At 32.7% G+C, this 19,223-nt stretch overlaps 1 protein-coding gene across 6 annotated transcripts in view; it reads left to right on the top strand.

Moving 5' to 3' along the window:
• LOC126745651 (uncharacterized) overlaps nucleotides 1-19,205 on the top strand; it is a 40,298-nt gene extending 21,093 nt beyond the window's left edge. For 4 of the 6 annotated variants that reach the window (XM_050453584.1, XM_050453586.1, XM_050453588.1 and 1 more), the window contains 15 exons: nucleotides 3,973-4,118; nucleotides 4,175-4,402; nucleotides 4,455-4,742; nucleotides 7,305-7,488; nucleotides 7,539-7,682; nucleotides 7,778-7,983; nucleotides 8,039-8,154; nucleotides 8,204-8,437; nucleotides 11,728-11,954; nucleotides 12,003-12,177; nucleotides 12,227-12,422; nucleotides 12,477-12,615; nucleotides 12,674-12,974; nucleotides 15,296-15,474; nucleotides 18,901-19,205. In XM_050453584.1, coding sequence (XP_050309541.1) covers nucleotides 3,973-4,118; nucleotides 4,175-4,402; nucleotides 4,455-4,742; nucleotides 7,305-7,488; nucleotides 7,539-7,682; nucleotides 7,778-7,983; nucleotides 8,039-8,154; nucleotides 8,204-8,437; nucleotides 11,728-11,954; nucleotides 12,003-12,177; nucleotides 12,227-12,422; nucleotides 12,477-12,615; nucleotides 12,674-12,974; nucleotides 15,296-15,474; nucleotides 18,901-19,170 — 3,033 coding nt within the window. In that variant the 3' untranslated portion in view covers nucleotides 19,171-19,205. Of the gene's footprint in view, nucleotides 1-3,972; nucleotides 4,119-4,174; nucleotides 4,403-4,454; nucleotides 4,743-7,304; nucleotides 7,489-7,538; nucleotides 7,683-7,777; nucleotides 7,984-8,038; nucleotides 8,155-8,203; nucleotides 8,438-11,727; nucleotides 11,955-12,002; nucleotides 12,178-12,226; nucleotides 12,423-12,476; nucleotides 12,616-12,673; nucleotides 12,975-15,275; nucleotides 15,475-18,900 lie in introns of those variants that run through there. The other 2 variants (XM_050453587.1, XM_050453589.1) reach the window with 2 other exon arrangements.
• The last annotated feature ends 18 nt before the right edge of the window (nucleotides 19,206-19,223 follow it).

A 19,223-nucleotide genomic window follows, 5' to 3' on the forward strand; every position in this document is an offset into this window, starting at 1 on the left:
AAAAATAGTCGAGGCAGAACTCTCTGAACATTATTCGGTACAGATTTTACAAATATCAAACCCAAAGGTCCTTATTATTGGAAACTATTTAAAGAATAAAGACGGTTTTATAAATAAAATCTACAGAACTACTATCATATTAAAATTTCATTATATCAAGGCAATTAAAAGCTTCTCTACGGTAGACCCTATAATATAAAAATCCGAATTGCTTCTCGCTATGTAGTTTAAAGACCTTGTTAGATATGTTTTTGAAATATGCTTTTCTTAGTGTAAAAAAACCATTTATTAAACGTTTTCGTGCATTGCCTCTCCTTGGGACAAAATTGGTACTCTTTAATGACTATTGTAGCATCATCCGCAAACAAGGTAATTCTGAACCTTAGGGAACACGAAATATTGAATACACCTGAGAAATTGTCTCCTAATTTACAGAAGTAAAGGTTTGAAAAATTGAATGCCTTAGTGAAGTCACAGGATAAGAATTACTGCATCTTTCTAATGTCTGGAAAATGGAAAAAATGCCTGAAACGAAATGAAAAATTAGTTCGAATACCTTAAAAAAGGACGATCAAAGCAAGAAAAATTACTCGCAAATGCCTGGAAGTAACACTAAATTCTTTCCAGTGTAACCAAACTTTACGCTGGTCCTTGGACCATGGGTCACATAATTGACCATAACTCAGTAAGTTCTTCAGCTACAACAGTCGTTCATATGTCAAATTGTTTATTAAGTAACAGCCTAACTCACAGTGAAACTCCCATTAAAATGCCTGGAATAGTTTTTAAAATAGCTTGCCTAGAATTCGATTTTTGGTAGAAAAAGTTTCATGAAATAGGCCTCAAGCAGAAGTGCTCTAGCTCAACAACTCCTTGAGCTAGAATCATCTTTTATACCTCAAAATAAACCTCAAGAAGCCTCCAATATTTTCCTGAAAAAATTGAGTAAAAACCTCAAACGGTTCTTGTTTGAGCCTCAAAAGTGTGTTTTATAGTCATTTTTTAGGTTCCAAGCTATACACTTTGGACCATGGCTCACATAATTGGTTGAAACTCAGTAAGTTCTTAACCTACAAGAGTCGTTCCTATATCAAATTATTTGTAAAGAGACATCCTAACTCACCATGGAATTCTCATTAAAGTGCCTGGAATAGATTTTAAAATATCTTGCTTGGAATTTAGTTTTTGGTAGAAAAAGTTTCATGAAATAGGCCTCAAGCAGAAGTGCTCTAGCTCAACAACTCCTTGAGCTAGAATCATCTTTTATACCTCAAAATAAACCTCAAGAAGCCTCCAATACTTTCCTGAAAAAATTGAGTAAAAACCTCAAACGGTTCTTGTTTGAGCCTCAAAAGTGTGTTTTATAGTCATTTTTTAGGTTCCAAGCTATACACTTTGGACCATGGCTCACATAATTGGTTGAAACTCAGTAAGTTCTTAACCTACAAGAGTCATTCCTATATCAAATTATTTGTAAAGAGACATCCTAACTCACTATGGAATTCCCATTAAAGTGCCTGAAATAGTTTTTAAAATAGCTTGCCTAGAATTCGATTTTTGGTAGAAAAAGTTTCATGAATTAGGCCTCAAGCAAAAGTGCTCTAGCTCAGTAACTCCCTGAGCTAAAAACATCTTTTATACCTCAAAATAAACCTCAAGAAGCCCTCAATACTTTCCTGAAAAAATTGAGTAAAAACCTCAAACGGTTCTGGTTTGAGCCTCAAAAGTGTGTTTTATAGTCATTTTTTAGGTTCCAAGCTATACACTTTGGACCATGGCTCACATAATTGGTTGAAACTCAGTAAGTTCTTAACCTACAAGAGTCGTTCCTATATCAAATTATTTGTAAAGAGACATCCTAACTCACTATGGAATTCCCATTAAAGTGCCTGAAATAGTTTTGAAATAGCTTGCCTAGAATTCGATTTTTGGTAGAAAAAGTTTCATGAATTAGGCCTCAAGCAGAAGTGCTCTAGCTCAACAACTCCCTGAGCTAGAATCATCTTTTATACCTCAAAATAAACCTCAAGAAGCCCCTAATACTTTTCTGAAAAAATTGAGTAAAAACCTCAAACGGTTCTGGTTTGAGCCTCAAAAGTGTGTTTTATAGTCATTTTTCAAATTCCAAACTCTATACTTTAGACCATGTGTCACATAATTGGCGATAACACAATGAGTTCTTAACCTACAAGAGTCGTTCTTATATCAAATTATTTGTTAAGAGACACCCTAAGTCTCAATGAAATTTCCATTGAAGTGCCTGGAATAGATTTTAAAATATCTTGCTTGGAGTAAAAACCTCAAACGGTTCTTGTTTGAGCCTCAAAAGTGTGTTTTATGGTCACTTTTTAAATTCCAAGCTATACACTTTGGGACCATGGCCCACATTATTCGATGTAACTCAATGAGTTCTTAACCTACAAGGGTCGTTCATATGTCAAACTGTTTATTAAGAAATACCTTAACTTACGGTGAAATTTCCATTAAAATGCTTGAAATAGTTTTTCAAATATCTTGCTTAGAATTAGATATTTGTTTTTTGGATACTGCAAGAGACATCGTGGCAAGATATTATCCATCTTAGGGTAAAACTGTAAGTAATGAAACTTAGTTTTCAATTGTAAAAATAAACGAGCTGTTAATTTTTGAGAAACTAAAATCATGCTATCTTTTCCTACCTTCAAGACATTTGTGAGTGAGTTTTTAATAGAATTCGTTTTATTCCAAGCATCTGACGTATATGTTGATCTTCCAGGAATAGGGAATAATTTTCCACTTTATTCGAAGCAAATCTCTTTTTTATTCCAGGCTTCTGGAAGTAACTTTTATTCTGAATGGTAGTATTGAATGAAATCTTCAAATGTTTTATAGACAAATAGAGAATGTTTGTAGAATAGGGAGTGAACTGTAGACAAATTGCTGGCACACTTATGATATCTGCAATAAAAATCATAGCAGCACAGAACGTAGCCCTCCTAAGCAAACTGTCGTTCTTGCTATTTAAAGGCTCAAAAAGAGCGAAATTTAAAAGAAAATCGCTAATATTGACTGTTTATAGGCCACTTTAGTCTAGGAGTGAATATAATAAACAAAAGCGTCGCTTTGCGAGCATTATTTTCAAGTTTATCCACGTTTTTCCTCAAGAGTTGTCACGCTTCTCGATGCGTCTCTTCAACTTCTTTATTGTTTCTTTACTTTATTCAGTTTTTTTCTTTTACATTTATTTTTCTTTAGCTGCTTTAATAGAGCTTGAAACAATTGCATTTTGAAACCAACTCAATGTGTTAGGGATTGTATTACTAATGAAATGACTCTCTAGAAGGGAGCATTTGGTTATAAAATCTCCATCACCATCAAAAGCGTCGCTTTACGAAGATTATTTCTAGATTTATTAACGTCCTTCCTAAAAATTGTACGGTTTCTTCGTGCTTTTCTTTAATTTCTTTATTGTTTGTGTACTTTATTTAGTTTTTTTGCTTTACGTTTTAAATATACCTTATAAAAAACTAGTGCTAGTGTGAAATTAGTAAAAGATTTATTTAGTGTCGTTGCATACCCTTTATTTAATTAATTCGTGCTTATCAATTGGAAACGTGCCAAGTGATTTAAAAACTAGTATAATGGTTCCAATACCCAGTGCATCAAAGATTCCTGCAGATTTTTGACCCAATAATTTATTAATTATTGACACAATTGGTTAGAAACAGTTGCGACAATACTTTGAACAATCAGGGTTTAAGAGAACTCCCTGGAGCAACATTTGAACAGTTGGATATTACTATTCTCTCCTTACAATCCTCCATAAACTGGAAAATACTAAGGACAAAAAATAGTTAATTAGAGACGAATATATCGTCTATATACTTTCCCTCCTATTCTATCCAAGTTTATAAATTAAAATGCATTGACTTGATTTCAACAAACGACAATTTCTAAATCCTTGTACATGAGACTAACCTTGTTTTCCAACAGGAGCACGTACTAAACTATCCAGATCCGGATTTAGTGATGATGCAACGAAAAACGGAATGTTGGTTCGTGGTGGCCAGTCAGAAGAGGTTGGGTGACATAACGGAATTAGAGATATGGTTTGATTCCCTTGGAAATAATACCAACTGGTAATTTTGCTTGATTATTTAGTGACCTATCATATCTTGTTGGTTTTGTAATAAAGGTACTGTTCAAAAATCGAAATCTTCGACTTACAAACGTCAGCCGCATGGTTGTTTGAATTAGAAAATTGGTTTAATGTGACTAAAGAGGGACATCATAAGTTTGTCTTGACACCAGTAAAACGTAGATCCGTTTCTAAGGAGAATGCTATTAAGAGTTCACGTATTGCCAATGCTATCAGGGATTTATGCGGTAAACTGGAGATCGAAGTTAATTTATGGACGCTTAGGTAATAGTAGTGTAGCTGCACTTATTTATATGATAAAATCATTAATTTTTAGTGCCAAAGACGCTCTTTTATCGAGAAAAGAACGGGTGATGTTAATATTTACTGCAATGTTCCTAATGTACGTGATAATAATGTTCATCTACTCAGTACCGCAGTTTAACGAGTCTGATACAATTGACATGAACTCTTTTGGATTTCATATAAACATAATATGGACTCCGCTAGTTGGAAGCAGTATCGCCTTTCTTATCACATGTCCTTTCGTTTATTTATTTAAAAGAGGCAAACTGATTGGCAATAGGAATATGAATAAGTGCACAGTTATTTGCCATATTGAGTGGTAAGTTGCACACTCCTAATTTCCTTATAATAGTAGTTATACTGAGTTGGTTTAATAATTTAATTGTCACATTAGTATTAGGGGACTGAATTGCTATCACATGCAAACATATCCTGGGTAAAGGAATTGCCCTTCATGCTCACCAGATCTGGCCCCAAGTAACGTCTATTTGTTCCCTATTACTGAAATTATTAATTACAAGTATTTTTTAATATTGTATCTGTATTTAAAGGTAAGTACTTGTTGTACCGACAGTAAACGTACATAATTATTTGAAAATTCTAGTATATTGTTATAGTAACTACGTAATAATTAAATTATTATATTATAGTGAGTATCGAAAATAACAGCTTTAAAAAATATCGGATAACAGATATTGCATCTTATGGCGACTGATTATTACTTGATTATGAATACTTACTTACTACTTACTATTACTTATTTCATCACTGGACATACATGCAGATTTTTTTAACAGAAATAGCCCCGAAGATGGTCTAAATAAAGGCCGAAACGTCGGCGCGATTCTTCTGAAATAAAATCAGTTTTATTTGAAGTCCTAAACCTGGGACGGTTTCTTTCCATTTTACACTAAGGACGTTAAACTTTATTATAAAGAAAATACGTTGAACGTAACGTCGACGTCCATTTGTCGGGAAATCATCTAACCTCTAAGAAGTATAAAAAATTATTCGAGGCACTCAAAGCACTGGGAGAGGCTACTTAGAGGATTATTCCAAGCAGTCAAAGATGTCTTAAATTAAAAATTAAAGTCCAAACAGATGGAAAAGGCGTAAAGGTACTTAAAGGATTATACCAGACACTTAAAGTTACTTAAATTACTCATAGAGGTTTAAGGGAACTTAAAAAGGATTATTCCAGGCACTTGGGATGAAGTCCAACTATGTTCCAAGCGTTCAAGATTATTCCAAGCGTTCAAAAGCCCAATCAGAGCCACATAAATTTACTCTGTTTATTATATACAAGTCTGTCATTCACTTTCATTAAAAATCAAGGTGGTATCATTATCATTCACTAAACTCCAGGTATGATCCGATCTAGCACTTCTCGTATTCTCAGTATAAAATCGAACGCCTTGGCTTAATCAAGAGAAACATGTTTGCAATAACTCTCGTTATTAATAACATCTCTTGCATTGTTCCATCTTTTATACTCTCACTGTATCTATCATAAATATTGTAGCATTTATAACCGTTCATAACACTTGATGCACACTGATTTAATTACATCAGTAGAAATATTTATTTTCACCCTATTTATGTCAGATTTCAATCTCGCGCCAATATTTCGAACCGAACTGTCAATTTGCCACCTAGCGGCGTCCGGAAGATTCGCTAGCAACTTTCCATAAGTCTCCAGAGATGACGTGTTGCCAATAATGTTACAATATGGTTGGTCAGTTAGTTCTATGAACCAGGAACGGATTCCACGACTTACACACAATATTCTAGTTAAATGAACCGATAAAAACCATACTAAGAAGGAGAAAAGATTATTCTGGACACTCAAAGTAAGTCAAAGCTTAGAGTAAAGCACTCGAATTCCTGGAAAAAGCCTCTGGAATTACTTTAGAAGGTATTCATTTAAAGTCCAAACAGATGGAAAAGGCGTAAAGGTACTTAAAGGATTATACTAGACACTTAAAGTTACCTAAATTACCTACAGAGGTTTAAGGGAACTTAAAGGATTATTCCAGGCACTTGGGATGAAGTCCAACTATGAAAAATTTACAGAAATTGATAAACTACTTCTGAAAGAAGCCTCTGGCATTACTTTCGAATATCTCACATTAAACACGAAAGCTTCAAAGTACTTGAAAGATGATTCCAGGCATTCAAAGAAAATCAAATCACTGGAAGAGGTTTAAGAGTACTTAAAGGATTATTCCGAGCGTTCAAAAGCGTGATCAGAGCCACATAAATTTACTCTGTTTATTATATATAAATCTCTCATTCACTTTCATTAAAAATCAAGGTGGTATCATTATCATTCACTGAACTCCAGGTATGATCCGATCTAGCACTTCTCGTATTCTCAGTATAAGATCGAACGCCTTGGCTTAACCAAGAGAAACATGGTTGCAATAACTTTCGTTATTAATAACATCTCTTGCATTGTTCCATCTTTTAAACCCTCACTGTATCTATCATAAATATTGTGGCATTTATACCCGTTCGTTAGGTGTGAATTAAAACACTCGATGCCCAAAAATGGTCAACTGATTTAATTACACTACTAGAAATATTTATTTTCACCCTATTTATGCCAGATTTCAATCTCGCGCCAATATTTCAAACCGAACAGTCAACTGGCCACCTAGCGGCGTCCGGAAGATTCGCTAGCAACTTTCCGTATGTCTCCAGAGATGGCGTGTTGCCAATAATGTTACAATATGGTTGGTCAGGTAGTTCTATGAACCAGGAACGAATTCCGCGACTTGCAACATAATATTCTCATTAATTAACTGATAAAACAAGAGTATAATTAACATAAAATCTGCTGACCCCAGAAGAGGAGACTAATAATTAGACCTTTTTTTAGGTCTCTACTGATTTTCATTCTATTAGCATCAGTCACGGCCCTTATAGTTTGCGGTTTCTTTATACCAACGGACACGAGCCTCTTATGGCTGATTTCATCTGCATTGGCCGTTTTAATAAATTGGTTCTTTTTGCAGAACTTATCCAGGATTTTCTACATTTATTGTATAAAGTTACATATACAGGTAAAGGCATTTAATCGGTCATTATTGATGTTAAACGAAGTCGATTGTAGGCGCAATCGTTTGCGGAAACAATTAAAAGAATCATTAATTATGTTGAGTTGCAACGGATCTGGGTCTATAAGCGGTTCGGTGCTTTGGGATTGAGGCCTTATTTGAAACATTTGTATTATGATTTGGATTATATCTCTTTAAAGGTAATTTTTTGATTTAATTATCGCTTAAATACAAATCTTTTACTCATATTTGGCTTAATAACTGGGTTTCTCCTTAACAAAGAATATTTTTTAAGGAACGCATAAAATGGGAATATACTAAGCTAAGAATCAAAGAAATACTAGACGATTTAATGATGATAATACTGTACGTTACCTTGCTCTATCTAATGTTGATGCTGGATAGAGAACAGCAGGCGATTTATAGCCATAAGGAGGTGAAGAAACTGGTTGAATTTAAGACGATTGATAGGAAACCAGTTAAAGTTAGGTCTATTAAAAGGTGGATTTAGTCGTGTAACTGTAGCACCCAATTTTTATGAAGCAACTAATTTCAGCATGGAAAATTACATAACGGAAATGCTACTGCCGTCCGTTCAGTCCCTCAAGTGGTACGGCAAGTTTATCCAAGAAAACCCCGGAATGACCAGGGATTTTTCCAACACTTACCTCGGTAACATTTGCCCACATTGCCGCCATTAAATTTGATAATCCTCATTTAGGTGTAATTCGTCTGAGGCAGCACCGAACGCAGGAAGTCCACTGCAAAATACCTCCAGAAATGATGGATTTAACGTGGAACCAAAGATGCCGTCCGGATTTTGGACGTTTCATCGATAGAGGGCAGTACTCCAAAGACTGGCAGCCTCCTAATCAGTTTATCAATGCCACTGGTCGCATGACAGGCGTTTGGAAGTATCGCGATAGTAGCGTTACTAAAGCACCCTTTTATTTCGGTAAGACATTCATAGAATTTATAGTTCCATAAGAAAAAAAAATCAAGAGAGTTTGTTTTCTTGGTCTAATTCTAAGGCCTTGATAAGCGCCTCCTTGCGGTGAGGGAACACTGTTTCGGAACATTCGTCAATTCCCATTGTACTCCTAGATGTCACAAGCAGTTATTCTATATTCACCTACTGTTTTCGGGATAAATAGTTCTGATGATTTATATATTAATTCAGATAAACCTGAGTAATTAATTTATTTTCTAAGATTCTAGGGCTTAAAATATCTATTTAAAGCTCTATTGGGATACAGTGAAAATGTAAATATTATTCAAAGAAAAAATACATCTGAAGGAAATGTACTAAATGCGATAAATAACGATAATCAAAGTAATAGAGCGTTCAATTTACTGAATTTTAATCTTGAAATTACTTTAAAAGATATTATAGCTTCAACTGGTACTAATTCAGTAGACCATGATGTATTATCGATAAGAGATGTAATAACTTATTTTCCATTTTGTAGCAAGCAAACCTGTTCTCAACATTTTTAATTCCTGTATCTTAGAAAATCAATTTCCAGACCATTTGCAAAAGTTTGAAACCCCAAAGAAGCTAAAGATTTATCACTATTTATTTATCTGTCTTGTCTCAGGTTCTAGAGAGACACATGTATAATCAAGATATTTCATTTTCAAATTCTTATAAAATTATACCTGAATGTCAATCCAGATTTAGGAGACAGTTTATTACAACCACTTGTTTTGTAAATTTTATAAATGATATCAGGCACTATGAAGAACAAAAACAATTAATAAACTTAATGTTTACTGGACTTTAGTAAGGCATTTGACACTTTAAATCATGATATGCTCATTTAAATCTTTGCTCCATAAAAACCGGTTTCGATGAATTTCTAAATTATGCCAGTAAATATGACTTTGATATTTTGGGAGTTACAGAGACTTGGCTTACACCAGATGATGATAGCTTGATTTTTAACATACCTAATTATAATTTTATAAGGAAAGATCGGAATTTTCATATAATTGCATATAATTTCCCCATATAACTGATGAGTTTCAGTATTTAAGTATAAGGTTTATTGCAAATAAAAGAAATATTTTATTAGTAAATATGTATAGGCCACCCTCTTCTAGCATGCCTACATTTCTTGAACTTGTTGAAGAAATTTTTACTATATCTGTTCCATGCTATGATAGTACAATTTTTATGGGGGATTTAAATATAGATTTACTGAGACCAACTGTAGCAACTCAAAAATTTAAGTATCTTTTGGAAGTATTCGATCTTCGGCAACTGATTAATAACCCTACTAGAATCAACAATCGGTCTAATACCCTTATTGACGTCATTGTAGCTAGCAGTAACATCGAGTGTATTAGCTCTCAATCTACCTGTATATCGGAGCCCATATCTGATCATAATCTAGTTCAAGCGATTTTAAACTTACCAAAATCTAAATTATGTAAAAAAGTTGTTAGGTCCAGGGACTACAATATTATTAACATGACTTCATTTGGGGAGGAGGCCCAGCAGCTACAGTGGCATAATATTTATTATATTTCTGACATTAATCAAAAAGTCATACTACCTATAATATTTCCTATTTAATAAATAAATACGCTCCGTTTAAAACAAGACTATATAAGGATAGACCATTTTTGCCGTGGATAACGAGTAATATTAAATATCTAATTAAATTAAGAGACAAAGCTCGCAAAAAAATATACTCGACAAAAAACTCTCGTGAATTTGACATATTACAGGCAATTAAAGAATTATACTAAACACGCAATTAATCGCGAAAAAAATACTTTTTTCAAGCAAATGTCTATAGAAAAGGGTAAAGAATTTTGGAACAAAGCAAAAAAACTTAATTTTAATAAAAAAAAGATTGACCCTATTCCTGAAAATCTCAATTTACCCGAGGACTTAAATAATTTTTTTTCGAACACCGTGGGCCCTACTAATTCAACATCATTAGAAAAACTTAACTTTTATAATTCCAATACATTTAGTCACTTTGAAACGGAATTTAATATAAGTCTTATAACTGAAAATAAAACTGTCGATATTATAAATAAAATAGGGTCAAATGCAATAGATGGTGATGGAATTTCCATTAGAGATCTTAAACTATGTCTTCCATTTTGTCTTAAGCCATTAGTCAATATTTTAAATTCCTGCATCTTAGAAAACCAATTCCCCGATGATTGGAAAAAAGCGTTACTCATTACCCTTATCAAAAATACCTTGTCTAACAGATTATAAAGACTTTAGACCAATAAATATGCTGCCTGTCATGTCAAAAATCTTAGAACGTCACGTATATAACGAAATAGCTGACTATGTTTATAATTTAATAATTATTCCTGATTGCCAGTCAGGATTTCGTAAATCTTTTAGTACTATAACAAGTCTTATCAGTATTGTTAATGATATCAGGTTTAAAGAGGATTCAAAGGAAATACCTTGCCTAACTCTTTTAGATCTAAGTAAAGCATTTGATACCATAGATCACTAAATGCTTTTGGCAAAACTGCACTATTATGGTTTTTCGGCAAATGCTATAAATTTTCTTAGCTCTTATCTTAAAGATCGGTTACATTGTGTCCGAACGGTGAATGATGGTGAATTTAAATTTTCAAGGTTTTTGTCATTTAAAAAAGGGGCGCCTCAGGTTTCCATATTAGGCCCCTTACTTTACTCTTTATATGTTGCGGACATGAAGCAGTGCATCAAAAATTGTAAGCTGCACCAATTTGCTGACGACTCCCGAATTTATAATTCTTTTAAAATATCAGACGTTCAGGTGGCTCAGAATAAAATTAACGCCGACTTAAATCAGATTGCTTTATTTTCTGAAAACCAAAGTCAGTCAAGATTTTTTTATCAAGATTTTTTAGTCAAATTTAAAGACAGTGTTTAAAGACTAGATATGTAAAACCCTTGTCATTTTTTTTTATGCCGATTTTTTTCCCTTTTATAAACAAAATCGTGTTTGATATACGTATATTCTAGAGTTTAATAATAATTATACCTTGACCCTATATCGATACCCCTTGCTTTCGAGAAAAGAAATAGGTTTTATATATAGTTTTACTTTTACGTTTTACTCGAAAACCTTAAGGTTATGTGAGAAAAGTATAGATACAAAAACTATAGATTTTTTTATCACCTATAATTTTGTTAAAAAGCATTTTTTTCTTAGGTAGTTATTTTCTGCAAAAAACCGTTTTTTCATTAACCCTGCCCTTACCTTTAATCTTCTATTTTAGGTGAATATGCGTATTATCCAGGTGGAGGTTACGTGGCAACCCTAGGAAGGAACCTAAAGAACTCCTTGATAAACATGCAATATCTGCAGAAGCACAAATGGTTCGACTTGAGAACCAGAGCGGTTTTTCTGGAGTTCCTAAATTATAACCCTAACGTTAACCTGTTTAATGGGGTCACTGTCATATTCGAGCGTAACTCCGCTGGATATATCATCAGGCATTTTGAGGTTGGTTTTCATAAGCTGTTTTTTTTGCATTATATTATTACTTTGTAGATTTTAACCAGGAAGTTCCTCTTGATCGATAGAAACAGAATCTTTACGTTGGAAGTGACATCTAGTTTATTTGCCATATCTATTTTCATCTTGGTGGTACGTGTGCTGTATAAATTGGTTAAGAAAAGAGCAGCGTATTTTAATGACGTTTGGTCCTTGTTTGACATTGTTATTAGTAAGTGTATATACATAAGGGTTGCGATTATTTAACCGATGGTTTTTAGTTCTTTTAACCGGGATTTCTATTTACTTCTCTTATGCCAGAGACAAAGCGATCAAGTCCTATATAAAAACGGTGTCAAATGCGAAAAACAACGAGTTTATACCATATTTTCATTTATTTGACACGGATGATTTGTTGACTGTTTTAACAGGGAGTTTAGTGTTCGTGGCCACTCTTCGCCTCTGGAAGTTATTAAGGTAGCAACATTTTCATATTCCTAACATATATGCCTTTTGCTTTATTTGTTTTAGGTTTATGGTAATAATAAAAATAGCCGAAAAAACGATAAGCCTCAGTTGGAAATCTTTACTAGTATGCATGTTATACCAAACCGTGTACTTGATAGCATTTTCGGCCATTTTTGTGATATTTATTTCATCGTCAGGCAAGGTAAGGAATCATATATAACCCTCAGCAAGTCACTGTGCATCATCAGGTTTTTTTATAGGATTTCCGAGATTATCCTACCGCCTTTACAACGCTACTTCTCCTGAGCATGAATTTATACAACAACTTTAACGTTAAGCAGTTCGATAATCACCCGTTGGGGGTGTTATTTTACGTAGTATTCATGCTGTTCTCCCTGTTGTTTATGACGGTTTACATTGCCATCGTCAATATTTACTATGCAGACGCCAAGGATTTATATGCGGACGATGAGAGTCAAGTGAAGAAATTCGTGCAGGAAAAATGGAAGTACTATAAGAATCTACTGAGGGTCAGGAGGAAGAATCTTAGAGGTGGAGAAGGTATATAAGAATTTCTCCTAAGAGTTCACCTCCCAGATAGTACCATGGATGTACTCTTTTGGACATCCGAATATTGTTCAAATGATAGATATCCAATGAATATTCAAGGGAGAGAAAACAACGCAGTTTGGGGCATCCAATATTTCTTCTATAATGTACACTTAGTTGTACGAATTAGTGACACTGAAAATTTACTTAAAATTTAAAAAAGACACATTAAAATTAGATAAATACAAAAAATCACAAAACAGTTTTACCACTAACCAAAAGCGTGTTTATTTTATTCTCGACACGTGTTTCGCCAAGGTTGTTAGCATCGTCAGGAAAAGATTAAAAACCGTCAATTCAGTTTATCATTGGTCTAATGGTTTTTTAGCAGATTTTGTAAAGATTACTAAAATCCATACATTAAAAAAGAAGTAATTGACATATTTTTCATAGGAGTGCCTAGAAGAAATAATTTGTCTCTTACTGGCAATTGGATACCTTGATTTCTAGTAGTTAAAATGTTGTAATTATTGCTATCTGGGATACTCTAAGGTTTTTTTCAAGTATTTTCTGAAAAAATGATTAAAATCTATACACTAGAAATCAAGATATTGACATTTTCCCTATTAGAGTACCTAGAGGAATTAAATTAATTTGTCTCTTATTGGCAACTGAAATATCTTGATTTCGAGTGGTTTTAATGTTGTAATTATTGATTTCCCGGTTACTCCAGGGCTCTTTAAGTAACTACTGAAAAAATTATTGAAATCCATATACTAGAAATCAAGATATTGACATTTTTCTCACAGGAGTGCCTGGAAGAAATAGAATAATTTGTCTCTTATTGACAACTGAATATTTGAAATTCTAGTAGCTAGAATGTTGTAATTATTGATTGCTAGGTTACTCCAAAGGCTCCTTAAGCAACTACTGAAAAAATTATTAAAATCCATACACTAGAAATCAAGATATTGACATTTTTCTTACAGGAGTGTCTGGAAGAAATAAAATAATTTACCTCTTATTGACAACTGAATATTTGAAATTCTAGTAGCTAGAATGTTGTAATTATTGATAGCTAGGTTACTCCAAAGGCTCCTTAAGCAACTACTGAAAAAATTATTAAAATCCATACACTAGAAATCAAGATATTGACATTTTTCTCACAGGAGTGTCTGGAAGAAATAAAATAATTTACCTCTTATTGACAACTGAATATTTGAAATTCTAGTAGCTATAATGTTGTAATTATTGATTGCTAGGTTACTCCAAAGGCTCCTTAAGCAACTACTGAAAAAATTATTAAAATCCATACACTAGAAATTAAGATATTGACATTTTTCTCACAGGAGTACCTGGAACAAATAAAATAATTTGTCTCTTATTGACAACTGAATATTTTGAATTCTAGTCACTAAAATGTGGTAATTATTGATTTCCCGGTTACTCCAGGGCTCTTTAAGTAACTACTGAAAAAATTATTGAAATCCATATACTAGAAATCAAGATATTGACATTTTTCTCACAGGAGTGCCTGGAAGAAATAAAATAATTTGTCTCTTATTGACAACTGAATATTTTAAATTCTAGTGGCTAGAATGTTGTAATTATTAATTGCTAGGTTACTCAAAAGGCTCTTTAAGCAACTGCTGAAAAAATTATTGAAATCCATACACTAAAAATCAAGATATTGACATTTTTCTCACAGGAGTGCCTGGAAGAAATAAAATAATTTATCTCTTATTGGCAACTAAATATTTCGATTTCTAGTGGCTAAAGTATTAACAACGATTGATTTCTGAAATACTTTAATCGCTTTTAGACTGTATAATTAAGTAATATACTGTAAACACGCATTCAAATCAATAGCCAAAACATATTGATTGCTTCACATAAGTTTGAGAAAGAAAAATAAGGGAGATTGCTTTTTATCCTTGGAAATTTACATTTACATTTAGCATTGACACACGCCATTCAGGATGTACTCCCTTATTCACCATTTTGAAACCTCTGCTTGTACTTAATGGCTTTTTGAATTAACAATATTTTCAACATTGGACAACAATAAGTAGTTGGCTCTACAATGAATATTCACTCCTTGTACTTGGACATACTGGATAATATCCACTGGACAAATGGTGCTATCTGGGCTGATTAGAGTATTAAATTTTAATGTTTCTCTACTGAAAAATACCATAGCAATGTATTAAGAAGGAAGTCTTTTATCCATAAAATAAAATGCCAATCTTGTTTCAAGAGTGATGCATTAATAATTCACTATACTTCCAAAAATGACAATTCTTCTATTAACAGTTCTTGTATGTCTCTCGAAGATATCGAACCGGATGATGGGCTCGTGATAAAACCTAAAAGTGGCGAAAGGTTCGAGGATGCCATAGCGGTGCCAAAGAACAGGATGGACGCGATGACGTTTATATCCATGTGCGTCTTAAGGAAAAGAGAAGGCATTAAAATTACCACGGAGGAAGATTTTCAGCTGATGTCAAAAACGGTGAGTCTGTCTTCTAGTTTTTTTTTTTTTAAATCGTGTTTACATTATGTTTGCATTCTGTCTCTTGTTAGATATTCTGTCTTTTGTTAGATATTTTGGGTGCAAATCTGATTTTCTGCATTTTTTTTGTACGATTCAAGGTTTTCGAGTAAAGAAAGCCATATGCAGGAGGTTATATGTCAGTTTAGATGGAAATGATAAGTTTTCCTTAAGAAAAATATTACTCCAGATAAAATGCATCGTATCCATGATCCTGAGTCAGAAACTCACGACTTACTATTCAAAAACGATTGAATCTTTGATGCATTCCATCTATCGGAAGAGTGCAAAAACAGTACAGCTCCGTGGACAGATATAAAAGGATCACAAGAAATTAAATTCTAAATTTTACTAAGTTTACCAAGTTTTTGTGCCTGGGTATAAATTTTAATGTATAAAATTGATGTTTATAGAAGACATTAAAAATAAAACTTGTTCCTATTGACGCATATTGATATTCTGTCAATTATTTGCTTATTAATTATTAGGAAACAAATAAATGATTGATTTCTTCCAGGCAGTCCAACATTTTTTAAAAAAATTATTACACTTTTATGAGAAAAAAAAACAAACAGTAAAACAACTGTTCTTGATTGACTAATTGACTCTTTCCCTAAAACGGCCATCTTGGAACGTCAACTGGTGCGCGGAGCTTACTTTGACAGTCACATGACCAACCGTTGACACTTATACAATCGATCACGTGACGTGTGACAACAGAGTAACAAGGGGCGTGGCGTCATTTTGCAAGGGCTATTCAAACGGCACTTTTCTTAGCAATTAATTTGGAGAGACATTAAATTATTTATTACTTCCAGGCAGTGGGAAGCGGTACGAGTGCCTGGAAGAATATATTGGTTGAAAAATACAGTAAGACTTTAGTTGATGCACACTACGAATAGACAAAAGAATTATTGAATAAAATGTATACACAAACGGCCCTACTTACTACTACCAAAAGCCACACCAAACAAAAAAAAATGAAAGTTAGTTAAGGTTCAGCATTAATTAAATTAAGTTATATATCAAAATAGCCTTTAATACAAATTACTAAAAGTATACACGTCCAATGTAACCTTGCAAGTAGAGGTTCACTCACAAGTTAATGCCTGGACTATAAACTCCCATTGCCTGTTAATGTACCGGTATTTTGACACCCACGAATGAAATATTCTACGTATGATTTGAGTTTTTGTGCAGATACTGATTATTAGTACAAGTTTACCTAAACTAGCTGAATTGTGAAGAATTTTTGGATATGTTGGAATCTTTAGCTCTATTTAAAGGGCTAAACTAAAAGTTTATGCATACTTAAAGTTGTAAATAAAAACTGTCAAAGTCACTGATTATGTCAGTACTTAACTATTGCATGATTGTGTACGACTCTTGCCAGGGCCAATAATGCTAGTGCAAAATACGTGCTGGCTGTTTGTTCATACAGAGCATTCCTGTATGGTTTATTTAATACTCGCATTCCATTGTATTTATTTAAAAAAAAAAGATTTTCAGTTTACCATACCACACCTTTGATTGAACATTATTAAAAAATATATTTCAAACATTTACAATTTCTTTTTCAACTGCCTGTAAGAAATCTTTAATTTTTCCTTCCAGGCAGTTGAAAAGAAAAATTAAACAGTTTTTTAAAGTTGCTTCCTCTACATCTACCTGGCATATAATACAAACACAATTATACTTCGGCTACCTCAAAATCGTCACTAGCTTTAACTACCAGTGAAGTGCACCTTTAAATAGTAGCTCCCTTCTAGACTAACTGTCTGAACTCGATATTTCTTCAATTGGTTGAAAAACAAGTCTAACGTTTCCCCTTCATACAGAAAAGCAAAATTTAAATTTTATCTTCAATTATCCGTAAAAAAGTGTTACCTTTTAATCTGTTTGTGTTTATAATCGTTATAAACAATTTCTATTTATAGCCATCGAAAGGTGTCCAGGTGACTGTTTTTGGATAAACAAATTGCCATTTAGTTCCTAGAGAAAAAAATGAAAACTTTAAGTCTCAGTCTCAAAATGTCTTTTTTATTGTTCAGGTGACAAAAAAAAAAAAAAAAAAAAAAAAAAAGACATTTTGAGACTGAGACTTGGAGTTTTCATTTTTTTTCTCTAGTTACATAAGTCTCTTTGAGATAATGGACGAGTTCTTTCAACATTTAGTTCCTGTTGATCAAAACATTATTTTCTTTTAAATGATTGATGTTTTTTCAAGATATCTTTGTGCATATTAAGTTGCACTAATATTCATTTCTCTCTATTTGGTTTAGTTTTCCGTTACTAAATTTATGTGATAGGAATCAGAGGTTTATGTATGCAAACATATTTCGAGTGTTAAAAGGCAGAAAAAGCTGTTTAACTCCAGAAATTCTGGTTCATATGTCAGTAATTTAGAATCTATTTACGCCTTACAGCCTACTCAAGGACCTCTGGGAAGTTTCAGTGAATCATTATGAGTCAAGCATTAAAAGCATTCTTACTGGAGAGAGCTTTTTACACAGTTAACGATTTTTTTTTGTAATCATTAATTTGAAATTTCGCACTAGCAGATTATGTATTTTTACTATCTGTACATGTTTAGGTATACTGCTTTTTGTAGCTATTTTAGGATTTTTTATAATTTTTTACTTTTTTAAACATTTTTTACATTTTTTTTTAACGTAGAGAGATTTTTTAATGATCTTTTTTTTTGACATTGTATACATTAAATTGTATATTTTATAATAATATTTTTAACTACTTACAATTTCTAAATTGTATTAATCTGTATATATTGTAGATAATCTATTCTATTTATTTATTTATTTATATTTTTTTTAAATTTTGTTTTGTTTTTCTTTTTTTTAATTGTGTTTTGTTTGCATTTTTGTGTCTTTTTTGTTTTACAGCTTTGTCTACAAATTGTAACAATTTCTTGACAATAAAGCATTGATTGATTGATTGAGTCTTGCGTAAGACGTTTCAAATTTTGGTCCTTAGAATACTTAACCTTTAATTTTGTTTTTCTTACAAGTGTTTTAGGCCTTTAAATAGAGCTGAAGTTTACATCAAATCCAGGAATTCTTCTTCAACAATTTTGATATTCAACCAGTTTTGCTTTGGTACACTCTTCCAATGTATGGAATTCATTAATGAATCAATAGTGTTTGACAGTGAATTGTGAGTTTCTGTCTTAGGATGCATCTCATATCCAATAATATTTTTCTTTAGGTAGTTCAGATCTTTTGCGAGAAACCCTTCATTTCCATGTAAACTGACATACAACCTGTAGAAGATGGTTTTAATTTTTTCACCCGAACACCTTAGACAGACAAGACATTAACACCGCGATGAAAACACCCTTAATAAACATAACTATGTTTTTTTTTTTGGCAGATAAAGGCTCTTTACGGTAAATCGTCAAAAAAAGACATTTTCTTCATAACGGGCGACTCCCAACACATCCAATTCGTCGCCAACCGAAGACTTTGCCAGATAGCCGACTTGTGTGAAAAACTCGTGCGTATATCCCGAAACGACGTCAGGGCATCCAGGAAAATAGGCAAAACCATTATACAAACCAGACTGGATCGCATCAACGTTTTAATCGAAAATATTGATATTATTTCGGATATTTTTAAAAATATTCAACTTAGTATTAAGTGAATTGTATATAAATATATTTTTTTAATAACTGTTAATGGTATTTAATGAGAAAA

Source organism: Anthonomus grandis, chromosome 16 (genome assembly GCF_022605725.1).
Source record: "Anthonomus grandis grandis chromosome 16, icAntGran1.3, whole genome shotgun sequence".
Taxonomy (NCBI): Eukaryota; Metazoa; Arthropoda; class Insecta; order Coleoptera; family Curculionidae; genus Anthonomus; species Anthonomus grandis.